Here is a 15,207-nt window from a genome sequence, read left to right as displayed (position 1 = left end):
CAGACGGGGTTATGAAGGAATACTGTAAACTGTTTATTCTCAATGCCATAAGTCATCGTGTGTGTAGGTCTGTGTACACTTTGAGAAAATCCAATTGAATCTAATATAGAATTAAAGTTCTTATCAACATCTACATTAATATAAAGGTCACCCACTACAATGACTTTATCTGTACTCAGCACTAACCCTAACCCTGAGATTTTTATCTCATAATTATGACTTCAAGTAAAAAAATCGTTAAAAAATCCCCAATGAGATAAAAAGAAAAAAGTATGAGATAAAAAGATCTATCTACCAGAAATATATGCAAAGTTGCGCATTTATAATGAGATGACTAATTTCCATAAATTTAATTATAATCAACTTATAATACTTTTTTCCCATACTTCTGTAAGTAATCAACTGAGGAAGTTTCATGGTGATTTCTATTATTTTACAATATTATCACCTGTAGTGTCTCTCCAAAAAGATGGAAATATGCGATACAAAGTCATACAATTTTAAACTTACACACCAAACGTGTGCAGAAGTTTCCTGGTAATACCTCATATTTTCATTTTTCTATCTCATAATTGTGACTTTTGCATCTCTCAAAAGTCCCACGATTTTTAATTTCTCTCATAATCATGATTTACTTTGGGAATATTTATTTTCAGGCGTAAATAAAAGAGGGTTTTGATGTTGATGAGAGATGTTTCTCAACTGAAAAAGGATATTGGGGTGACATATGGAGAATACATATGGAAAAAGTCAAAATCATAAGTGGAAATGTGCCATAATTATGACTTTTGTATCTCAAAACATCGTTTTGACTTCCGTTGGGGTTGTTTTTTTTTCTTTCTTTCACTGGTGGAATAACAGGTCTTTCAGCAGGATAAAAAATTGGGGCCGTCGTGACGTCAGCAGACGTTGCTCAATTGAATATTAAGAGTGGGCTGACACCCGGATTGCATACAGCTGTGTATGTGTGGTGGTAACTATGTCATGAATCACTAATGTGAAACTGACACAGAAACTGGGTTTGTGTGGGATAGAAATCAGCTTGACATTTTCTCATCACATGAGTCAAAAAGGGAGCCATTGTGCATGGAATTAATAGGAATAATATATTTGCTTTGGAAAAAGTGTGTCTTCACCATGTAAGAACATATACACAAGATGCACAGAGAGCAAATAATATTAAAGTTTTATTAGATGTACAGATCATAAAAGCTATACAATTCCTCATCCTGCGGCTCGTAGCAATTTCTTTCTATTACTATGACAAAGCAAGAGAAGAAAAACTGCAGCGAAAGTGTGTTTAATGAAGATAAGGGAGCGGTGAAGTCGGTCTGATGCAAGCTGACAGTGCATCTTTATTACTCAGCCTGCTCGTGGTAACTCAAGTTTAACCAGTTTTTACCATCCATCCCAGAAACACCGTTTTCTCTTTCCTGCTACTCGAATAAACTGAGCTGTCCAAATTATAAAACTAATTTGGTTTCTCCCTGGTTTCCAGAGGATGGGAGAGATCTGCTTCCTTTGCCAGACGTGTTTGGTAGATTGCAACACAACTGTGAAGTCGGCAAACAGGAGTCTTTTCATTATTCGCTGTCAACGAAGGGTTATTTGGCCACACACGCACACAAGCATCAATCAGCCACTCCTTAACCTCTTACACGCCTAACTGCACACACAAACATTAGCTGTCCTGCTCCATAAGACCTTTGGCTTTCAGCAGGTTGTGGTTGACGGCTCCATCTAAGAACTGAACCCAGGTCAGCTCCGATTCTCCACACACGTGACTGGACCTGGAGAGGCGGGGAGAAGGCAAAGGTTGTAAAGTTTTTCCAAATGAATCCATAACCATCCACTCAACTATAACCAGGGTGTATACAGGTATAAACAAGTTAAATTTAAGACTTTTTAATACCACTTCTAAATGAAATCTAAGACCAAACGTACGATGGAAATACGAAGTATTTCCAAGTAAACACACTGACAGTATGGTCAACTGACAATTGAGTTTAAGAACATCGGCTAAATGTGTGTCATGCGAAAAGATCACAAAAGTGTCATGACTGTCCATAAATTAAATTTATTACAATATTTTCAGAACATTTAAGTCCCATGCTTATAAAATCAAGTAAATATATTAAAAAAAAAACACAAATATTTAAGACCCATGCAATCTGAATCTAAGACGATTAAATACTTTTTAAGGTCTTATTTTCAGGAAAATTGATTTACGACTTTTTAAGACTTTTTAAGGACCCGCGGCCACCCTGATAACAGAGAAGGTTTGAACTGCCTTGCAAAAAGAGTCACCTTTAAATGTTTCTGTTACATTAAAACCCTTCAAAGTGTATTATTTTATTGAGTATATTAGAAACGACAGGCATTGTGCTCCGGACTAGCTACACTGGACACTATTACTCTGTCTCATTCTTTTCTGTACTGTCTGCATTGTGCAGCTACTAATCTCCTCTACCTATGACTTTACCTGGTCCTGGCTCTTTGGACTCTTTCTCGGACTTTAAAATGCACAACTGTAACCTTTGCATGTCTCGATTCCTGTAGGCTGACAGTTTTTTTTGTGTGTGTTTTATATGTGGTTTATACCTGAAAAACTATATAAATAAAGTGTTAAAATTTTTTTCAAATTATTTTTCACATCTGGCGTACGAGGAGACGCGCTGTGCGGTGCAAATCAAACGCTTCCCGTGAGCCTGCAAACATAACTCCACCAGGAAGGCATAGTGGTGGCAGCATCATGCTGTGGTGAGGCTGCGCAGGAAAAATGGAAGTACAGGTAAATTCTCGTGGTTCTATCTGCCAGCTTTGAGAGCAGGATGGAGAATCCTCATCCAGGTTGAGGTTAAAAAAAGATTAAGAAATGCTTCGAAGTTTACTGTAAACCAGCACCGCCCATCTAACCTCAAGGAACTGGGTTGGTTTTGCTTTGAAGAAGGGCCAAAAATGCCTCTGACTACGAGCATTAACTGAGATAGATCCCAGAGTGCAGCTATATTTACATTTTTCTACTTTACATTTGCCCTAAAAGTCCACTTAAAGTCAGAGTTTTACTGCAACAGAACAGGACAAATGCATTTAGCCCAGGAAAAGGAGTGCATTGCGTGTCTGATGACAGATGACTTAACACAGTTACTGTCACACCTGCACCACCCTACTGTTTCTCAACCCCTTTCTAACTAACTTTTGCAACTTAACTGCTCACAGCTAAAATTAATTCATTACAGAAACATCTTGGCAACCAAACCATCAACTTAAGCTGTTTGAAATCGTTTGTTTAAATCTTGGCTGACGTAAACGTGTGGAAATGCATCATCTTACCTTATGATTTCCAGAACTTTCATTAAAAGTGCTGCCAATTTAGACACCTAAGGACAAAAAAAAAAAAAAATTTATTTGTCTAATTCTTAGGTTTTGCTGGTAAAAATCAGGAAATCTCTCATTTAGGAAAGCATTCAAACTAGAGCTGGGAATATTTGCCCGAACCCGACGGGACCCGCGGGTTCGGGGCCCTACTTTTATTATTTCAATCGGGCCGGGTTCGGGCCGGGCTAAAAACCGTTATTTGCGCGGTAAATAAACAATTGTGTGATAACGTTCTTGTGGAGGGGGCGTGGTGCATCAGCTGCAGGAGAGAGGTGTGGAGAGAGCTCAGGGGAGCGGCACCAGGTGAGTGATTAGTACACCAGCATCCACTTGTCTAATCACTCTCCTTTATAAAACACAGTAGCGTGCTGGAACCAGACGGGGAAGAGAAGGAGAACAAACCGGCTCAAAAAGAAAAGAAAAGAATAAAAGCATTACACTGCCACAAGGTCTCAGTCATCCATAGTCTAACAGCTGAAAGAACCCGCAGTGGCTGTGAGAACGCCACAGTTCTATTTATACGCATAGATGCAAAATGGATGTCGCAGAAGTGAAACGGCGATTAGTGGTGATTTCGTGTTGGTTGAGCAAGCAAATGCAAGGTCGGAGGTGTGGAAAAGTTTTGACCATATTCACGATGAGAACAACGAATACAATGATTCATTCTTGACTGATAAGATATGCGCACATTTGAAAAATGTCGGGCTAAAAATGGGTCCGGGCTCTACAAAGCTGTCAATCAAAACGGGCCGGGCACGGGTCGAGTTCTTTCGGGCACGGGCCGGTTCGGGTCTGACTTTTAAGGCCCGTTTCATGCTCTAATTCAAACCCTTGGATTTAGGAAATTAAAGGGATAGTTCGCCTCTTTTGACATGAAGCTGTATGACATCCCATATTAGCAATATCATGAACATTTTCTTACCCCCTGCTGCGTCCTGTGAGCAGAGTTCCAGCCTCGTTTTGGTGTTGACGAAGGTAGTCCGGCTAGTTGGCTGGGGCCACAAAAATAAAGCGTTTTGCTTCTCAGAACAATATGCGTTCAACAGAGTAATACATTTGCATCACAAAATCGTTCTCCAGGAAAAAGTCAGACCTCACAATCGCTTGGCCCTATTTTCTCTCCCTTCGTATCACTGCCTGCTGCCGCCTGCCGTAAACACTGTTATAGTGTTTGCTGCTCGGAAGCAGGGGACTGCTCGGTCTGCACTTCGGTCTGCACGGTTTACACAGCAGGCAGTGATACGAAGGGAGAGAAAATAGCGCCAAACGATTGTGAGGTCTGACTTTTTTCCTGGACAACGATTTTGTGATGCAAATGTATTACTTTTTTGAACGCATATTGTTTTGAGAAGCAAAACGTTTTATTTTTTAAACCCCAGCCAACTAGGACTACCTTCATCAACACCAAAACGAGGCTGGAACTCGGCTCACAGGACGCAGCAGGGGGTAAGAAAATGTTCATAAATGATATTGCTAATATGGGATGTCATACAGCTTCATGTCAAAAGAGGCGAACTATCCCTTTAAGGAACATGATCAACAACATATACCACCAACCCTAACTGGTTCTCACGCTTCACCTTCCTTCAGTAAAAATATTCACGGTGAGAACAGAAGCTTCTTGCATTAACTGTTTTCATTATCAAGTTGAAATTGGTTCCAGTGAATCTTAGTCACTCCGCGATCTGGCACCAGATATGACATTTCAAGAGAAAGTGAACGCATGACTTCCAATGACAGTTGTGCAACCAAACAGTGTACCAGTGTAATCAGTGTAGATTCTCAGTCTCCCCTGTCCTGTTTATCCTCAGGGCAACTGGACTTTTCACTTATCATCGGAAAGACTTCTTCAGTTCTAAGCTAAGTAGATGAAAGACTCTGCATGTCATTTCCAACCGGTGGACACCCAAACTGGGCTTTTGCCCCAACACCCAAACTCAAACTGAGTGTAAGCAATATAGTGAAGTGTTTGGACCAATAAATATATACCGGAGAAACTAATCAACAGCTAGACAAGCGCATGGCACAACACCGGAGAGCCAGCTCCTCAGGCCAAGACTCATCTGAAGGAGGAGGGACGACCTCAGAGGATAATGGTATACACACACCTTGGATTGAGCAAACGGATGGTTGAAGAGAGAAGTCAACGAAGCCAATGATGTCACACAATCTTTGAACAGAGGAGGTGTTCTCAGGCATCACCTCCCCAGCACTTAGCGCAGCACCGAGGCTTCATTTGGACTCGCTGTTTCCGTGTTCACAAACTTACCTCACAAAAGGTGTGCTTCGGTGTCATTTTGGTCAGTCGCGCATGTCTCAATGTGTGTAACCCGGTGAGCGCTGTGCGAGCACGTCCGTCTCTTTGTCTTTGTACGACTCATCGAAACCCAAGAAGGCAAAATCATTGTAGCTGTAACCAGCTGGTACGAAAACACCAGAGGCGAATAACGATGAATGTATGGCTGTTGCAAATCTAGGGCTGAGCAACAATTACATTTTTTAATCCAATTAATCACATGATTTCCCTGATTAATCACGATTAATCGCATTTGTACGCAAAATCCAAAAATGAATTCAAAACTTTTAGCATTTAGTTTTATTTTAAATGTGCTGCCATATGAATGAAAGTGCCATAACATTTGTTGTGCAGACACACTTTTAACATCAGCATCTTTCTGTAGTTTTTATGTAGAAGCCTCGCTCCACTGTCTGTTTCCTTGAATGACTTGCTGCTATCAGTTGTGTGTTTTGCCTTTAAGTGATATTTTAGACTGGAACTACTACGCTGAGAAGAAAATTCAACTTGGCAGTGTTTACAGATGACTTTGGTTCTGTCGACTCTGCCGTCTGGAAGAACTTTAACATGAAAATGGCCGAGTAAAAGTTCCGTACCCTTCTCCATGTTTGGTGGATCCACCGATTACTTTCTTTTCTGGTTCCGCAGCAGACAGAAACAGACTTTTACAAAATAAAAGCCTGTGAGCAACAGACTTTTACAAAATAAAAGCCTGCGAGCAACAGACTTTTACAATAATAAAAAAACCCCAAAAAAACAGGGGTGGTCTGTGGCGTAGTGGGTTGAGCAGGCGCCCCATGTACAGAGGCTATAGTCCTCGCTGCAGCTGGCCCCGGTTCGAGTCCCGCATCGGATGGCCCAGTGCTGCATGTTGTTCCCCCTCTCTCCGATCCCTGCTTCCTGTCTCTCTGAACCTTCCTATCCATTAAAGGCACAAAATACACCCCTCAAAAATTATTATTATTATTTTTTTCAATAATTTAAAAAAAATAAAACCTTAATGCGTGATAAAATATTTATTGGCGTTAAATAATCAGCGAGTTAACGCGCCCAGCCCTATGCAAATCCAATTTAGTAAAAACATTTTATTTTAAAAAACATTGGATTTCTCGTTGTTGTTGCTGGCTGTTGTACGTTGTACAAGCAGGCCGAATCGTCACGCCATTTTTTTTATCATACAGGCTTTTTCCCCAAATCATGCAGCTCTAACAGGGGGTGAAATATGACGAGAAAAGTGCGACCGAGGCAAAAAAGTTAGTCTCACGCCACGGATTTTTGGTCACAAGGAGCCCTGCAGCCTCGGCTCTGAAGTGCTTAGAGACACAAGTTAAAACTACTTTAAATAAGTCTGATCAGTGCAACCACGACCATCCATGCTCTCAGTCTTTGGATGACCTTTTTTTTTAAAGCAAAAAATGATGGAATGTGAACGGTTTGTCTTACATTGTTTTCTACTCCGCTGTAGTCCATGGGTGGGTAGAGACAGAGGGCCAGATCATCAACGCTGAGGAGACAACAAACACGAGCATGTAACATGTTTCAGCAGAAAGAAGGAAAGAGTTTAACGGCTTCACCAGAAATCTGAAGGTCAGAACAGCTGAAAATGGTTTTGATAAAACTCTTATGAGTTCAGGTTTACGGTTGCTATGAGGTGAGCAGCTGCCAGATACATCAGGAACATCTCGCTCGAATTCAACGCTGCTCTTTTCATCCTTCAGCTTGTAAAATCCTTTCTGTCAGAGCGAATGTGTGCGTGCGTATCTACCCGGGGCTGATTTCTTTGCTGATGTCAGCCAGGTCGTCGAGCTGGGCCACGTTCTGCGGCGCGCCGCAGTCGCCGTTGGCTTTGACGGCTGCTGTCAGTTTCCGCAGACACGCCGCCGCCGCCTTCATCAGCCCCTGGCACGGAGCAATCACACGCCGGTCCTTCTCGGACCAGTAGGTGTCCTGGTTGCTTCTGGGATTGCCTTCGTCCTCGTCGTCATCGAGTATGTCGTTGAAAGGGTCCTCGACCTCAGACAGCGCCTGTGGGGATTAAAATCCAGCATGGACAGATATGACAGTCCTTCACCGACGCTATAAAAGCTGCTTCGTTGTTAAAAACGATGGAAAATGGTGCCTATCGGTAGACAGAACTAATAAGGTAATAAGGATCTGTGGAAGTTTTTCTGTGCCACCAGAGTTCGAATACAAATTTCCAATATTGAATTTTTTCAGCATCAAAATCAGACTTTGAATTTGAAAAACCAATCAACCAAAATCAAACAAACATAAATCAGTGAAAAAAAACAATCAATTTCTAAAAAAATACTTCAATGGAAAAAAATTCAACTTAAAAAAATTCAGTGGAATAGAGTATAAATGTATAAATGTATAGAGTGTGTGTGTTTACCTGTTCAATTTCCTCTAGAGCATCTTTTACAACTCCAGTCTGAGACGACAGGATCACCACCGCAGCCGCCTTATTGTCTGCCAAACGGACGTTTTAATCAATAAACCTGATATTAAAATTTAGTGAAACTTTTACGTGTTGAGTGGCTGAAAGGTTTTGACTGTAGGCAGTGTGGATTTGCACTGAGACTCTTTCCTATCAGAGGCTTTTCTGGTGGAATATCCGACTTATCTGTCATATATCTGACTCAGGAAGACTCAACTGGCTCAAACACTGGTACAGTAACAAGTTGGACAGTGTTTTACTGTGTCTGAATTTAGCTTTGGTGTGATGATTCAACCGACCTTTTGGCATAAGGGAGAAGCGGTCGCAGGCAGACCAGACTCCTCCGGTCAATGTCAGCTGTTCCTGGGTCAGACTGGAGGACAACAGAAGGTCGTGAGGGTGGAAGGAGTGGACAGAAGTAACATTTAACTCATTGGCTGCCAGCCATTTTCAGTTCAGAGACACCCATACTGCCAAGTGTTTTTCAGTATTTTGACTGATTTTCCAAGACCCACAGAAAAGTGTCTTATGACTATGTACACACCGAAATTACCAAAAGAAAGAGTAGACTCTCTTCTTTCATCAGGAAAAAAAAGTTTGTTTCTACCATTTTTAGTCCTTTAGTAATAAACAGTAGAACATAGGTTGGTTTCACCAAAAACAGCTGTTTGACCCAAAAAATGGAGAAAACGAGCTCATTTTTTTTTTTTTGTGCATAGTGGCACTGCTGCCACCTAGCGGGTAATTTTGCCAGTATATTCTCTGTTTAGTGTTTACAAGCCTAAGATTTAGTGACGAATTCCGCTAGATTGTCCCCCAGCCCGCTCCGTTAAAAAACGCAATTGACGTCTATAGACGTCTTTGGCAGTGAACGTTTTTTTTTAAATTGACGTCTATAGACGTCAATGGCACCGAAAGAGTTAAGGGGAGAAATGTGGGCACCTGCTTCTACTTTCACATTAGTTTTTGTCCATTAGGGAAGAAAACGACGACCAGCCTTAAAGGGATAGTTCGCCTCTTTTGATATGAAGCTGTATGACATCCCATATTAGCAATATTATTTAATAAATTTGACTTACCCCCCGCTGCGTCCTGTGAGCCGAGTTCCAGCCTCGTTTTGGCGTTGACGAAGGTAGTCCGGCTAGTTGGCTGGGGCTTAAAAAATAAAGCGTTTTGCTTCTCAAAACAATATGCGTTCAAAAGAGTAATACATTTGCATCACAAAATCGTTCTCCAGGAAAAAGTCAGACCTCATAATCGCTTGGCGCTATTTTCTCTCCCTTTGTATCACTGCCTGCTGTGTAGACCGTGCAGACCGAAGTGCAGACCGAGCAGTAAACACCGTAACAGGCTGTCGGCAGGTAGCTGTACGCATTGATATGAAGGTAGAGAGAAAATAGCGCCAAGCGATTGTGAGATCTGACTTTTTCCTGGAGAACGATTTTGTGATGCAAATGTATTACTCTTTAGAACGCATATTGTTTTGAGAAGCAAAACGCTTTATTTTTAAGCCCCAGCCAACTAGCCGGACTACCTTCATCAACGCCAAACGAGGCTGGAACTCGGCTCACAGGACGCAGCAGGGGGTAAGAAAATGTTCATAAATGATAATATGGGATGTCATACAGCTTCATGTCAAAAGAGGCAAACTATCCCTTTAACCGAGGATCTAAGGATCCCCATGATACGAGAATGGGGAAAACAACAAAGGGGAAATCATCCGCAGTAATTTCACACATCAGCTAAGTTGTTCTGTGTTTGTCTTTATTGTAATTAATCTGCTGTGGTGGAGCCTTGGATGAAACCATTGACTGCAGCCTCTTTCACACACCAAACAGGTACCATTAATGGGATATTTGCCATTCCTGTGACACAGTACATAAAGCACTTTAAACAGAAGTGGATGGAAGCAGTTGAGAGACTGATTTTATGGTCAGACAGCGAGCAGAAGCTTCAGCCAGCTCAATAGTAGAGCGGATAAAAGCAGAATTTCATTGGAATTGTGCAAATTATGATACAAGCATGAAATTTGGTGTATTTTGTTCTCTAATGGCTTCTGATCAAATCTATCCGATTGGACATTTAAAATTCCAAGATGGCGGCTATTTTTTCCCAAGATGGCTGCCAAATTAGCCTCCAAAATCTCCTTTGTTTGATCCTGGTGGCCATTACTATGTTTTCAAGTATGGTGAGTTGGATTTTGTTGCAACCGGAGATGCAAGTGCTTCAGATCAGTGCACCCTTGCACAGCACTCTGCAGCTGCGTTTGTGACCAGTAGCAGCCAGAGGAACTGTTGTGTTTTGTGTTACAGTTATATCGGTGTTTCGTTATCCAATGTTTCGTTCCAATAAAGTTATTTATTTATTTTTTTTCTCGTTTTCCAATAATAATGTCATCTATGTGTCTATACACAAATACAATACAGTGTATCTTAAAGAAAAATGTACACTTATGTCATTCAAATATATCAACGACACACATTTCTATGAAAAATGGAACTTCGGGAAGCTAATTTGCTTGAAAAATGGCCACTATCTTGGATTTTCACACGTCCAATCGGACAGATTTCATCAATAGGCCCTAGAGAACAACCAAAACCAGTTTCAAGCTTGTATCATAATTTGCACGATTTTTCTGTTATCTGCTCCACTACAAAGAGCGTTCTCTGGTTTATTTACAACCCCGATTCCAAAAGGTTGAGACACTGTGTGAAACAAAAGCAGAATGCAACGAATCGCTCATCTCAAAAACCTAATTTTACCTTCACAGCAGAACATAGCAAATATATGAAATAATAAAAGTGAGACATTTTAAAAAATTTCATGAAAAATATTTGCTCATTTTGAATTTGAAGACAGCAGCACGTATTAAAAAAGCTGAAGTGAGTGGTACTGAAAAAGAAACAGCCGGGGGGGACATATTGCAACTAATCCGGTTAACTGGCAACAGGTCAGTCACATGACTGAGTATGAAAAGAACACCTTAGAGAGGTAAAGAATTCCATAATCTACAGTTTTGGGTTTCAAGTTGCTGTGTGGCTTTGGTTGGACTTTGCATTTAGCGAATTTTCTTTGTGTGATGTGTTCATCTGTATTGCCTTTGGAATAATTTAAGGCTGAGGGTAACCCTAACCCTTCAAATTGCACTTTGAAACCCCTATGGGCAAACACAGGTGAGGCCACCGTGGAAACTACGGACAAACCCACTTGGGACCCTTATCTGCAGCCCAAATTTAAACCCTATGGGCCCCACATGGACGTGCTGGCTGGGTTTGAGACGTGTCACTGCCGTCAATTTCAAGATAAGCTAATATGAAATGGGAAAATATCTCTCATTGTCACTGTGTTTTCTATTCTATTAACAACTGGAAATGACTCGGTGCCACGGCTAATTATCCCTGGTGAAACCACAGAGAAGGAAAGTTTAGACGTAAAGTTTTTACTCGCTCCCACCTGCTCAGATCACTGAGGGGAAAAAGCAGTGCATGTGTTAAAGGGGCTTAAAAACCCTGTGTTTATGCGATGGATGTGTATGCACCTCTGTAGCGGGGAGCTCAGAATGGCCTCCAACATCTGTAAGACTCCCTCCAGCACCTCCACCGTGGCGTCTCTGACCTGACGGCGCAGAGTTACCCCTGAGGCACGAAGAGGACACAGTTTCATACCTCCTCATCAAATCTCAACCATCAGACACAACTCGTTCCTGACAGCGTGTTCTTGGTAATTGATTCTTGATTTCTAGTCTGGGTTTCAATTACCAAGCCAGCAAAATCAAGACAGCGTGATTCCATAAAACGTAGAAAAGGGTTGTATCAGTAGAGAAGCAATGCATTGTTCTCCTGAGCTGACACAGCTAACTGGCCAAAATCCAGGACTGTTCGGGCAGTTTTCAGAGGTTACCTTGGCTCTTGGGTAGCCAGTAATAGACTGTAGACAGAGTCAGGACGCCCTTCAGGATGGACTCTGACAACTTCTCTCCATCCTGCAACAGATACAAATAAAAAACATGGAAAAATATTAGGGCTGGGCAACGATTAAAATTTTTAATCTAATTAATCCCATGATTTCCCTGATTAAACACGATTAATCGCATTTGTACGCAAAATCCAAAAATGAATTAAAAAGTAGTGTATAGCTTTAAGCATTTAGTTTTATTTTAAATGTGCTGCCATATGAATGAAAGTGCCATAACATTTGTTGTGCAAACACACTTTTAACATCAGCATCTTTCTGTAGTTTTTATGTAGAAGCCTCGCTCCACTGTCTGTTTCCTTGAATGACTTGCTGCTATCAGTTGTGTGTTTTGCCTTTAAGTGATATTTTAGACTGGAACTACTACGCTGAGAAGACAATTCAACTTGGCAGTGTTTACAGATGACTTTGGTTCTGTCGACTCCGCCGTCTGGAAGAACTTTGAAATGAAGATGGCCGAGTACAAGTTCCGTACCCTTCTCCACGTTACTTTCTTTTCCGGTTCCGCAGCAGACAGCAACAGACTTTTACAAAATAAAATAAATAATAAAACAGGGGTGTTTTGTGGCGTAGTGGGTTGAGCAGGCGCCCCATGTACAGAGGCTATAGTTCTCGCTGCAGTCGGCCCCGGTTCAAGTCCCACATTGGACGGCCCTGTGCTGCGTGTTGTTCCCCCTCTCTCTGTCCCCTGCTTCCTTTCTCTCTGAACTTTCCTATATATTAAAGGCACAAAAGGCCTTTTTTTTGTTTTAATTTAAAAAAAAAAAAAAAAAGTAGTTTTTTTTCAAATATAACATTAATAAATACGCGATAAAAATATTTATCGGCGTTAAATAATCAATACGTTAACGCGATAATAACGAGTTAACTTGCCCAGCTCTAAAAAATATTTATGTGACAGCTCAAGAAAGACAAAATAACAATAATTCCTTTTACAGCTTTGTGGCTCAATTCACGGCCCCATCAGTTTTTTGTAGCTCATCCCATGAAAGTGGGCCGTGAAGAACATGCGAACATAATAAGGAACTCGTTAATCACAATGACCGAATTGTTTCACATATTGTATTAATTTATGCTTTTGGATTAAGGCAAGCATGAGATACTGTTAAGTTGGGCACTTTCATGATAATTCAGAAGTTCTTACAAAAATGAAACAATGCTTTGATGCATTCATGATAATTATATCTGACCTGTTGTGATGGCAGCGGGGGTTTGGAGAAGGCCAGGCTGAGTTTAGTGGCTTCCTGAGAAACTGTCTTCACTGCCTGGTCTGAGGACAAACAGCAGATACATCATATTTTAAGTATATTTGACAGCTTTGGGATGAGGATTTTTGAAGGATAAAAGGGAAATTATCTGATATGAAAAAGAGCCTGACTTGAAATTCAGGATGATGCAACATTAAAAATCACACAGCCCGTTTTCCTGAGTCACAGCTATTTACTCTTTTTCAGGATAGAAAATATAAGATATAATCGTATTACATACAGAATAATTTAAAGGTTTAGACACGTTTGATTGGTAGAGAGCAAATACAAAAAGAAATTAGCAATTACATTACTTTTATGAAACATGAAAACATGGGACGGTTTAAACCTTGCTATTTAAAGTTGTTTTTTTTATGCAAGAGAATGATGTTAGAGAAAGAGGAAAAGCATCAAGATACTCAACTCAAAGTGTCCCAGAAGTTGGAGAGGTTGAACGCTCCGTGGGACTCGTTCGATTCTCCATCTGCAACAGAAAAATCAGCATTCAGTTAAAAGATGTCCCAACATCCAGGCTGGATTTAGGTTAAATTCTTTAAGAAAAGCAATGCAATACATTTGATCTATGGGATGATAAATGAGTCGAATCCGTATAAATGTTCATTCAAAGAGAAGTCAACAGCTGCTGCAGGAGATCTAGTTTTAACTGACAAATGTACAAATGCCACTTTTTATTATTATTTTGTAAGGATGTACTCGTATGTACTGTAAGTTGTACTTGTTTTGGGGTTTTTTTTGTCACTACTTTGAATTCTTTCATTTCACTGCGGATAGAGGCACAATTATCTCTCAATCTATCAAAACTGGTGGAATAAAAATGTCTTTATTTGCAAACCAGGACATACACACATATAATAGGGTCGGATATGTTAGCCTCACAAAACCCACTTGACTATGAAATCTACTGCATGTAAGATGTTGTGTATTAAACATTTCTAGTTTTTAAAATATTTTCATCTCCAGAAAATGACGTAAACACCTCCACACTAACTCTATCTGCAGATAAAAATAGCCATTTGCTTGTTTTTAGCTGGTTAGCGCTAACAAGCTAGCTGTATGGAGGTTCGATTCGGAAAGCTATCAAGTCAAGTCGAAGAGACTTTAAGAGGAAACTGAACTTGGAAAGACTCACTAGTAATAAAGCAATAACACACAGGGGTTACGGTGTATTGGCAAACCACTACCAGACGGTCCCATTAAAAAAAACATTTGATGCTATTGTTAAAGCTAGCTTGACACGTACGCTAGCATGTGGTAGTCAGCGGTTAACTGTTAATCCTGCGCATCAAATAATGTGTAATATTTACCTCTGACCCGGTCTCTTATACATTGGATGGAGTTCAGTACATTTCGTAAAGGCACAGACAAACTTCCATCGCAATTATCGACACTCATGTCACCGAAATTAGGGGGACAGTTCTCGGATAAGATCAGTTACATGCGTGTTGTGGAACGAAAGGGGAGCACAAAGTCGATACGGGGACAACAATAAATGTAACACCCGATGCTAAAAATGGGAAAAATAAATACACACACTCACCGGCCACTTTATTGGGTATACCCGACAACTTGCTGAAGTTCAAACCGAGCATCAGAATGGGGAAGAAAGGGGATTTAAGTGACTTTGAGCGTGGCAAGGTAAGGTAAATGATCAGGTAAGGTGAAGTATTCAACTGCAATCCCCTTCTGAATGGTAAAATAGTGCCTGCATTGTACTTAAATGACCACATAACAACACAAAATGTTAAATGTTTAATTTATCAAATGTTAAACGATGTCAATTTTATATTTTCCAGGCTAAAATAACACCTTAAAACTGTCCAGATACATAAATAAACCTGAGACATCAACACAGAAAC

At 40.6% G+C, this 15,207-nt stretch overlaps 1 protein-coding gene across 1 annotated transcript; it reads right to left on the bottom strand.

The window, feature by feature from the left end:
- Window positions 1-1,174: 1,174 nt before the first annotated feature.
- On the bottom strand, window positions 1,175-14,809 carry ccndbp1 (cyclin D-type binding-protein 1). Its single transcript, XM_075460169.1, has 11 exons — window positions 14,656-14,809; window positions 13,755-13,814; window positions 13,274-13,353; window positions 12,012-12,093; window positions 11,650-11,746; window positions 8,411-8,484; window positions 8,067-8,143; window positions 7,440-7,699; window positions 7,118-7,178; window positions 3,334-3,380; window positions 1,175-1,790 (listed from the first exon to the last, which is right to left on the bottom strand). Exons 1-11 carry the CDS (start codon window positions 14,741-14,743, stop codon window positions 1,682-1,684), a joined length of 1,035 nt encoding a protein of 344 aa, XP_075316284.1. The 5' UTR covers window positions 14,744-14,809; the 3' UTR covers window positions 1,175-1,681.
- Window positions 14,810-15,207: the final 398 nt, after the last annotated feature.

Source organism: Odontesthes bonariensis, chromosome 3, assembly GCF_027942865.1.
Source record: "Odontesthes bonariensis isolate fOdoBon6 chromosome 3, fOdoBon6.hap1, whole genome shotgun sequence".
Taxonomy (NCBI): domain Eukaryota; kingdom Metazoa; phylum Chordata; class Actinopteri; order Atheriniformes; family Atherinopsidae; genus Odontesthes; species Odontesthes bonariensis.
Note: the sequence above shows the minus strand (reverse complement) of the source record. Positions and strands in the feature narration are given on the sequence as shown.